This window comes from Mustelus asterias, chromosome 29, assembly GCF_964213995.1.
Source record: "Mustelus asterias chromosome 29, sMusAst1.hap1.1, whole genome shotgun sequence".
Lineage (NCBI taxonomy): Eukaryota > Metazoa > Chordata > Chondrichthyes > Carcharhiniformes > Triakidae > Mustelus > Mustelus asterias.
The window spans coordinates 833,987-844,930 of NC_135829.1; the positions used below are offsets into that span (position 1 = coordinate 833,987).

Sequence of the window (10,944 nt, forward strand, 5' to 3'; positions counted from 1 at the left end):
AGGCTGAGATCAATAGGTTTTAATCAGTCGTGGAATTAAGAGTTGTGGAGTTAAGGCAGGAAAGTAGACTTAGTGAGTACAAGATTAACATGATCTTAGTGAATGGTGGAGCCGAGTAGAGGGGTCTCTTATAGTCCCTTCAATTCCCTGAGCTTCAGCTAATAGCCTCTCCTGACCCTCTGTCACGCAACCCTCTTCCTTACTTCATTGCAGAACTTGATCAAGTTAATCAAGCATGATTTGCCTTTAACAAATCTCTGCTGGCTTTTATTTTTAACTCATATTTTTCCAAATGCCAGTAACTTGCTCCCCGGTTTCACCACCATTGACAAGCTGCCTGCCTACCTTTTTTATCCCTTTCCCTTCGTCTTTTCTGAACATGGGTAAAAAGTAATTGGAAAATTGTCAGGCCCAACAAGCCTGCCCCATCCAGTCGATGGTGCAGCCTCACTGTAGACCCACTACCTCCTGTACATCATCAGGGAAAGGGAAGCATTAGCAGATTAAAATCTGCAGTCTACCCACACAAAATGCTCAAGAAATTCCTCTCCAATTTGCTGCAGCAACCAAGCAAAGCTGTAGGAAAGTGTGGTTGCTATGGTGCATCGTAATGCCCACTCACTTTACTATATAATTGATTAATGTGCTCCTTTCTCAGAAATGTTGTCAAGTTTGCTTTTAAAGGACTGTAGGGACTCTTTATTTGCCACATGCCAAGGCAGCTTGCCAAAGACAGCAACGACTCTGCTTTGTTATTAATCCTTTGAGACTGTTTGATTTGGAGATATCTTGAAGCTGCTACTAAGGGATATAGAGCAGTCTGAAAATTCTTGTCATGCCTCCCAGCAGCTTATGCGTGGATGAACATTGCCCTTAACCTATTGAAGCATTCGGTATGGTACAACCAAAATTCACCCTGACACTGCACTATGCTGAATTCAGGAACTTGGAGCAAAATGGAGAATTGTCCCATCACTGGCCTGTGCTGTAAATGACATTTGTTTGTCTGATTGGGTGACAATCAGCTCTCCAGAACTGACTATTTGATTTGCCGAGTACAAAATTGCAACTGAAAGTGTACAGTAAATGTTCTTGAAGTTCTGACATCTACCAAAAGTAAGTCAAACAAAAAGTATCTGGAGAAACATAATAGGTCAGTCAGCATCTGTGTAGGGTGTTAATGTTTCAGCTGTTGGCCCCTTGATCAGAACAATGATGGTGTGTCTTCTCTCTATGGTGACTGTCACATTTTGTTCTCTTAAGTTCTCAGTTAATTGTTGCAGTGAAGTCTGATTTGATTGTAATGCTGACTAACTTGCTCTTTGTCAGTCCTAGTGCATTGGAAGATGATGATGATGATAGTCACACGGTAGTTGCAACAGCTCGGGGAATATTTGACAGCAATGGTGGTGTGCTGAGCTCTGTTGAGACTGGAGTTAGTATCATCATTCCAAAGGGAGCCATTCCTGAGGGAGTGGAACAGGAAATCTACTTTAAGGTCTGCAGAGACAACAGTATCCTCCCTCCCCTGGACAAGGAGAAAGGTAAGATCTAGCTTTCCTTCCTGAAATGGTTTATTGATCCCCACTTTCTTGTAATGTATGGGTGGCACGGTGGCACAGTACTGCCCCACAGCGCCAGGGACCCAGGTCCAATTCCGGTCTGTGGTGACCGTTTGCACATTCTCCCTGTATCTGCATAGTTTTCCCCCAGGTGTTCCGGTTTCCCCCCTCGTGTTCCGGTTTCCCCCCTCAGTCCAAGGATGTGTAAGTTAGATGGATTAGCCATGGTAAATACACGAAGTTACGGAGATAGGGCAGGGTGTGGACCTGGGTTAGATGCACTTTCGGAGAGTCGGTGCAGACTCGATGGGCCGAATGGCTTACTTCTGCACTGGAGGAATTCTATGGATACTTATGTCCAGTGTAGAATGATTTGGAAGGATTGTCCAGTTGTCCATGCCTCTCAATTTTATAAGCTTCTATCAGGTTTCCCTCTCGGCCTCCGATGTTCAAGTGAAAACAAACCAAGTTTGTCCAATCTCTCCTCATAACTAATATCTTCCAAACCAGGCAACATCCTGGTAAACCTTTTCTGTACCCTCTCCAAAGCCTCCACATCCTCCTTGTAGTGTGGTGACCAGAACTGGACACACTATTCCGGATGTGGCCTAACTAAAGTTCTGTATAGATGTAACATGACTTGTCCATTTTTATAATCTATGCCCCACCCATTGCAGGCAAGCATGCCATACATCACCTTGACCACCTTATCCACTTGTGTTGCCACTTTCAGGAAACTGTGGACCTGTACGCTTAGATCCATCTGTTTGTTGATACTGCTAAGGATTCTGCCATTTACTGTATACTTCCCTCTTGCATTAGACCTTCCAAAATGCATCACCTCACGTTTGTCCAGATTAAAATTCCATCTGCCGTTTCTCTGCCCAAGTCTCCAGCCTATCTATATCCTGCTGTATCCGCTAGCAATCCTCCTCACTATCCACAGCTCCCCTAATCTTTGTGTTATCCACAAACTTCCTCACCAGACCACCTACAGTCTCCCTGCCCTCATCCATCATAATAATGATTTAGACTTAAATGTGGATGGCGTGATTGGGAAATTTGCAGATGATATGACAATTGTCGGTGTAGTTGATAGTTAATAGGATAGCTGTCAACTCCAGAATATCAGTCGATTGGTTGAGTGGCCAGAGAAGTGGCAAGTATGAGGTATTGAATTTGAGGAGGGCCAATAAAGCAAGGGGATACTGTATAAACGGGAAGATATTGAGAGGGGTTGAGGAAGCAAGCAAGCTTGGAGCACATGTCCACAGTGGCAGCAAAGATGAACAAGGCAGTCAGGAAAGCATGTGGATGCTTTCCTTTATTGGATGAGACATGAAAACCAAAGCAAGGATGTAATGATGGCACTGTGTTAATCTCTGGTCAGGCACAGTCGGAGTTTAGTGTACAGTTCTGATTTGTTTTCCCTAACTAAGTGGTCAATTACCAGGGTGCATAGGTTGAAGGTAATTGGTAGAAGGATTAGAGAAAACATGAGGAAAAGATTTTTTTCACCCGGGGGTGGTGGGTGTCTGGAACTCGCTGCCTAAGTTGAGACTGAAATGCTCTTTCCACTGAAATGCTCAGTGAATAGATACTTGAATCTGAAACACTGGAACCTGCAAGGCTCCAGACCAGGTGCTGGAAAATTGGATTAAAATGATTGGTTAGTTTCTTCTCTCTTTTTGGACAGCACAGACACAGTGGGCTGAATGGCCTCTTTCTGCACTGTAGCTTTTCTGTGGTTCTATGATAGGTAGAATCTTGATGAAACAAGGAGGTGAAAGGGTATTGGGCGTATGCAGGAATGTGGAGTCGACGATAGCGATGATCTTATCAAACTGTAGAGCAGGCTCAAGGGCCGAGCTTCCCAAATTCATATGTTTGTATGTAAAATAAATTCAGTGACTGCTAATGCTGTAACCTTTCAAAAAGCTGGATTACTGGGCCATGGAGAGTTATCTGGATGCATTTTCCTTGTGGTTAATTGGGAGCTTTTGCTGTAAATCATCTAACTGGTTACAAACCTGCATATTGATGAATACAGGCTGCTGGAGAAAGTGACCAGCGGTTTGTTTCCAGGTGATTGAATGGATTTGTCTTTATTTGGGTGTTTAGGTTGTAGGCTGCATGTATACCATATTTTGTAACTTGGAAATAATCACTGTGTTGCAGGGCTGTGATAGCAAAACATATTGACGGCCTTCTGTCTTGTAAGTCATGTTGGCAGCCTTCTGTCTTGTGAGTCAACATTTTGTGATATGGTAGACAACTCTGTTAAGCAGCAACTGGCGTGGCTCAGGAGCCCACTTTGATATGGCAGCATCTGATGCATTTCTGAAGAGGAAGACAGTTGGTTGAGAAGGTGCATGCTTCGCTTGCCTCTGGTTTCTCTGGTTCCTCTCCTCAGCCAGCTGAGCTTCTCGTTTCAGCTTACAATATCCTTCCAAACAATCAGCCTTCAGAAATTATTGCTATCAGCGACTGTCTCTCAGTCATCAGTGACAATATCCACCATCTTCATATCTCACTTGGACGTGTTGTTGTGGCAGAGGTATAGATGCACAGGAAGTCATGACCCAGTGGCCAGTTCCTCATCCAGAAGGTTTCTGGGTATACAGCCATCATCCATCCAATTCAATGAACATGACCAGTCAACTTAGCAATGAATGTATGCTGATGGAATTGGCACACACCAGAACCAGGCGCTGTGAGGCAGCATTGCAGCTGCAGCTTTTGCAATGCATGAGCTAATTTCAGCATCAAGTACACAGCATGGCACCCTGGAATCCCCACAGTGCAGGAAGAGGCCATCTGGCCCATCGAGTCTGCACTGCTGTCTCTCAGCTCCAGAGACCCGAGTTCGATTCCCGGCTTGGGTCACTGTCTGTGTGGAGTTTGCACGTTCTCCCCATGTCTGTGTGGGTTTCCTCTGGGTGCTCCGGTTTCCTCCCAAAGTCCAAAGATGTGCAGGTTAAGTGGATTGGCCATGCTAAATTGCCCCTTAATATCCTGGGGTGTAGGTTAGAGGGATTAGCGGGGTAAATGTGTGGGGATAGGGCCTGGGATGGGATTATTGTCGGTGCAGACTCGATGGGCCGAATGGCCTCCTTCTTCACTGTAGGATTCTATGCATCCAGGCCCTCCCTCTGCCCTGTCATCGTAACCCTGTACTACCATGACTGGTCCATTTAAACTGCACATTTTAGGACACTAAAGGGCAAATTAACATGGCCAGTCCACCTAATCTACACATCTTTGGACTATGGGAGGGAACTGGAACACTTGGAGGAAACCCACATAGACACAGTGAGAAACCACACAGACACCCAAGGCCAGAATCAAACCCGGGTTTGGCGCTGAGAGCGAGCATTGCTGACCACTGTGCTGTCCTCTCAGATTATGGCATCCTGGATTATGACATGTGTTTTCTTGATGCTGATGGTCAGACCACTCTTTCCAGGCACGTGTCTATCCATTTGCTGCTGGCAGTGATCGTCAGTATGGAATGTTAGTATCATGGGTGTAGAGGAACTCTGAGGATTTGACACACATCTGTCTCAGATCTCAGGCAAGCAAGCTTAATGTTTCCATCAGCAAAACAAACTTTATAAAATATTAATATTTTACAGTGTTGAATAACATTTGTTAATTTCTCTTGGTTTTGCTCATAGGTCCCCTATTAAATAAATGGACATAAACAATGTTATCAAAATAGATTTGCAGACAATACTGGGTACTATTGTTAATTGTTTCCATTTGAAAGTTGCCAATGAAATTTATGTTCATGGTGTGGGAGTTGGATCTTGTGGGCTGGAGTTTGATGTTTTCTTATTATCAGCAATGTGACGGGTTCTACATGTTTTGTAAAAGAAATATTTATCTAGTGCCTTTCATGGCCTTGAGTGTTTCAAAGTGCTTTACAGCTAATCAAGTACTTTTGAAGTGTAATCCTGTTGTAATGCAGAAAACCTAGCGTCCAATTTTCTTACAGCAAGGTTGCACAAATAGCAGTAAGATAAATGATCAGATCAGTTTGTGATCAAAGCAAAACACAATGAATGCTGGAAATCTGAAATAAAAACACAAAATGCTAGATAAACCCAGTACGTCTGGGAGCAACTATGCAGAGTTCATATTTCATGTCCGTATGACCCTTCCGAAGCCCGAAAGGCCTCCTCCTGCTCCAATCTTCTATGTTTCTATCTTTTTCCAGAACTATAGATGGGTCATATGGACTCTGAATGTAGACTCTTTTCTTTCCACAGAATCTATTTGTAACATTGGTTGAGGGATAAATATCACCAAAAGTTTGAGAATTCTCCTTTACAAATAGTGCCCATGGGACCTTTTTAATTCCACAGGATGGCACAGTGGTTAGCACTGCTGCTTCACAACGCCAGGGACCCAGGTTCGATTCCCGGCTTGGATTACTGTCTATGTAGAGTTTGCACGTTCTCCCTGTGTCTGCGTGGGTTTTTTCTGGGTGCTCTGGTTTCCTCCCAGACTCCAAAGATGTGCAGGTTAGGTTGACTGGCCATGCTAAATTGCCCCTTAGTATCGGGGGTTGGTGGGGTAAATAAGCGGGGTTATGGGGATAGGGCCTGGGTGGGATTGTGGTCGGTGCAGTCTTGATGGGCCAAATGGCCGCCTCCTGCACTGTAGGCATTCTATGATTCTATATAAGGGTAAACAGGGCCTTGATTTAAAATGGGAGCAGGAACTGGGCATTTGGTCCCTTTAGCGAGCTCCACCATTCAACTAGATCATGGCTGATCTACCTCAACAACACTGTCCCCATATCCCTTGATATATTTAATATCTAGAAACATATCAATCTCTGCCTTGAATGTACTCAATGCCCGAGTCTCCACAACCCTTCACAGGGGTAGAGAATTCCAAAGGTTCACCACCCTCTGAATGAAGAAATTCCTTCTCATCTCAGTCCTAAATGGCCTATCTCTTATTCTGAGACTCTTCTAGATCCCCTAGTCAGGGGAAACATTCTTCTTGCATCTACCCTAGTGAACCCTGTTACAAACTTGTATGTTTCATTGAGATTAATGTCTCATATGAAAGATGGCACCTCCTCCAGTGCAGCATTCCTGGTTTGTGGGCTCAAGTGGAACGTTATGTCACTACATTAATTTGTAATATTTGCTCAGCTGAGAGGATCCAAATGTTTTTACGGAGGGCTATGTTAGCTTTGCTTCCCAGAAAATTGAGTGCAATTGTTAATGGCCAAGAGCAGGAATGTTGTACAGATTCGCGAGGCACCAGTGTAAATTAGAGAAAAAAAACCTGGGGCAGAGTCCTTCGTTACAGTTAGGTTTCAGCAATAGGAAAGCTGACCGACAGGAGTAGGCACTTGCCAGTGAATGAATTATTGTTCCTGAGGGGACTAATTAATTGAAATGATCTCCATAGCAACTCGCAGTTCTAGTGATGTGGATATCTGGATCCTAAAGTTTTCTAATGGCAGAGAATGTTGGAAATGCATAGCAGGCCACAATATCTGAAGGAGAAAGGCCAGCTTCAGGTTTTGTTGCCATCTTTTAGCAGAGCTGTTGTAAATGTTCCACCTGAAACATTAACCTATCTCCTCCTCCCCAATGCTCATTACATGTGCTGGTCGTCCACAATAGCTCTCTTTCAGACTTAGTGCATTGTTTTGGGCTCTCACCTTAATGCATTGACCTAAATGTCTTTTCTCTCCTAGGTGAAACACTCCTGAGCCCACTGGTGATGTGTGGACCCCATGGCTTGAAGTTCCTGAAGCCTGTGGAGCTGCGCTTGCCTCACTGTGCGTCTATGACTCCAGATGGTTGGTCTTTTGCTCTAAAATCCTCCGACTCCTCGTCGGGTATGCTTCCTTCTCTCTCTCTCTCTCTCTCTGCTTTAGCTGGAGAATTCTTGGGCCAGGTGTGGTTCTACAGTGCTTTGTCTGCTCTGTGTTCATAGTTTATTTAGGATGCGGTTAACTTGCATCGTTTAATTTTCTTTGCCCAATGTCAACTCCCTCCATTTCAGTTCAGAGGTCAGGCACATTCTGTGAATGGATGTTGTGCACCTTTGTGTTTATCAAACACTGAAGCTGAAGAAATCAGTGTTTCCTGATTTTAAAAGAACATGTAGAAAATAATTTAATAACCCATAAAGGTTAATATCTGAATGTCCTTGCTGTTAAACTCATTGATGATCAGATTCTGCAATTTGCTAGTGTTATTTTCACTCTTAATTACGCAAGAGCAGTCCAGTAACAATTTGTGATCAAAGACTCACTGCTGCACAAGATTTACAAGGCGTTCACCTTAGTCCATTTAGCACTGCTTGTACTCCAGGACTGTGGTGTAAGTTTTGCTGGGAGTGGAGAGGGAAGCATTTTGCCACCTGATGGAATGGGAAGAGGTGATTCCTGGGACGGGGCTGCAGCTTGAAGGGGTGTTACGGAGGAGGGAAGTGGTCGGTTTTGTAGTTGGTGGCAAGGGAGATGTGGGACTTTAACCCAGGAGCATGGCTAAAGCAAGAGTGTTTAGTTCACTGAGCCTTGTGTTGTATGGCTTGATGGACCTTGATGTTTCTGAAGCTCTGTTCCAGCTAGTGACTGAAATATTATAAGTTGTGTCATTGGGCATCTATAAAATTGGAAGCTTCCTGAAAAATGTTGCACTTTGACCTGAGCATTATTAACATCAGCTGATGAATTGATCTGAATTATTTTAACTAACACACTCCGGCCTTGTTTGAATTGTTGCTCCTCATGAATTGATCCCCTCACAAAGGTTCCCTCAGCCTCGTCTCTATCGCATTTGAGAAGCATTGCATGGCCTTCCCTAACACTGCTAGTTGCCCTGCCATCGACATATTTTTTCAAGAAACACAAGGGTGGTGTTGCCTCCAACCCAGACCTAGCTAGGATAAATTGTGCTGCAATTTGTGCCTTCCATGATCCCTTGATTAACCCTGCCCAGATTATTATTAAATGAATTCTATTAGTTAAACCTCTCTGGCGGCCTGTGCCTGACACTGTGCTGTTTGCATGTGCGGATTCTCACCATCTTTCTACTACTTCTGCTTGTTTGTAACCAGCTCTAAAAGCCTCCGTTTTTCTGTTTTGTGAAATGTATTAATTGTTTTACTCTTCAAAGCATTGCAACATGCAATGTTTATACATCAATTAACATTGCAGTACTTATTGAGTACATCAAAATTAATTTTTGGATGATGATTCAGTTCCTGTAGTATGGTTCCATTAAACCACGAGGAAGTGTGTTTAATCCTGCTTTAAAGCAGCTTCTGGTCAAGTTGGAAAATTTCTTGAATGTGAAATATTTGGGAAACCTGCCGTCTTGCAAAAGTTCACTGCAGCTTTAATTGGAACTTGATAACGGCTATTGAAAATTGAAACTCCTTTGGATTGGAGTGGGGTTGGGAAGTGCATTGTATCTCATCTGTGCTGTACCTGTCCTGGGTGGACTTTTGGATGACAAAATTAGAAAATGTTTCATTGATCAATGCTAATATTGACCAGTGCAGGCAGTATGGCGGCACAGTGTTAGCACTGCTGCCACACAGGGCAGGGACCCGGATCTGTGTGGAGTTTGCACGTCCTCCCCCAGTCTATGTGGGTTTCCTCTAGGTACTCTGTTTCCTCCCACAGTTCAAAGATTTGCAGGTTAGGTGAATTGGCCTTGGTAAGTTGTCCCTCTGTGTTCCAAGATGCATAGGTTAGGGGAATTAGTGGGGTAAACATGTGGGGTTACGGCGATAGGGCCTGAATAAGACGCTCTGTCGGAGAGTCGGTGCAGACTTGATGAGCCAAATGGCCGCCTTCTGCACTGCATGGATTTTATGATTCTTCCATCCGTGAGTGAAGCTGTTGATTTGATGTTAAACTAATGGTTTGTTTGTTTCTTCCAGGTGACCCTAAGAGTTGGCAGAACAAATCTCTCCCTGGAGACCCCAATTACCATGTGGGAACAAATTGTGTCTCAGTCTTAATTGATCACTTTTAAAGGTGGAAGTGGGTGATTGACAGTTGCACCAGGATACCTAGGCAGAGGGTGGGACACAGATTTAAGCAATAACCTGTTTTCACACACTCAGAAATGAGGGTGTTGAACAACCTAAAATGTAAATGCTTACATTCTAAGTGCTGTGAATGGAATTGCAGATAAGCTTGCAATGGCACAGCAAGTCTGAACTGTAAAGTTTTCCCAGTCTCCTTGTTAACCAGCAGGGATGCCTTACCCTTAGTTTTTGTAGCTATCATTTAAAATACTAAATAGATTTTTCTACATTGTATAACTTTACAGCCTTTACATGTTTATATCGATAATCATAGCCTAGTTTAAATGTAGAAGTTACTTTTCTATGTTCTTTAATTATAAGATGTTTGGCTTTGAGTGAGGATAGCTGGTTGGCAGGGACTTTCTAACGAGTTAAGATTGGATGTCCTGCTATGCTGGGGGATTGGTAGAAAAGTCGCTGAGATCTGTGGCTGTACATAAACCTTGATATCACCTTGGAGCTCGGTTTGTAAATTAACATTTTTTATGTCTTATTTTGTATAAAACAAAACTGAAAAGAGCTTTCTAAAGAGGATCTTTATATTCTGTCGCCGTGGGGCCTTTTGAGCAGTTGTATAATTTGCAGCAATAAAATCGACATTTACAACTTTAAAAAAAACATTGAAATTTTTACAGATTTGTAATAATGTTGCTGTGTTCTTGAGAATGACTTGTCTGTGTAAAGGCACTGGGTCCTTTATATTTTAAGGCATGTTGGAGTGCAATGAGTGGGATCTTTGGATAAAATGACAGGTTACTGTACTGTGTGCCCCAAAGTGTATTTTTGTACTAATAGACGATTTATTCTGGCACAGCAGTACGTGGCTCGCTGGGGATTCTAACACGGCTTCTGTTAATCACTTCTTCACTATTCATGAGGGGATGACTTTATTTCCTGCGATTATTCAGATTACACATTTCTAAATATACCTTATTATTGAATAAAACATTTTTAAAATATCAAATTTGTAGTCTTTTATTTGCCTGATATTCCATTTATATTTACCTGTCCTCTCCCCTCCCTCAGTCCCCTCCTGTAAGCAAATTCTCTCACTGGGGTAGGTTTCCATGTGTGCCAACTAACCTCTGATAACTACCTCAGTGGCTGTTCCTGATATGAGGGGTATGAGCAGTGGTCTGCGCCAGCCTTTTGGCTGTGTAGTCAGTCAGTGTTGTACCCAGGTTAGTGTTAGACCAGTCTCTATGCACGACCAAAGGGACATTGATTAGCAATGTGAGCACTAACTATCCAATGGATATTAAAGCCAGTCAGATTCCCCAGTGCTGACATGAGTGAAATTGACTCTGCA

The 10,944-nt window shown here is 43.3% G+C and overlaps 1 protein-coding gene across 6 annotated transcripts in view; it reads left to right on the forward strand.

Moving 5' to 3' along the window:
* Window positions 1-10,592, forward strand: part of tjp1a (tight junction protein 1a) — a 162,767-nt gene extending 152,175 nt beyond the window's left edge. For 4 of the 6 annotated variants that reach the window (XM_078199859.1, XM_078199854.1, XM_078199856.1 and 1 more), the window contains 3 exons: window positions 1,330-1,544; window positions 7,285-7,428; window positions 9,486-10,592. In XM_078199859.1, the coding sequence (XP_078055985.1) occupies window positions 1,330-1,544; window positions 7,285-7,428; window positions 9,486-9,580 (454 nt within the window). In that variant the 3' untranslated portion in view covers window positions 9,581-10,592. The remainder of the gene's footprint in view (window positions 1-1,329; window positions 1,545-7,284; window positions 7,429-9,485) is intronic. The other 2 variants (XM_078199857.1, XM_078199858.1) reach the window with 2 other exon arrangements.
* Window positions 10,593-10,944: the final 352 nt, after the last annotated feature.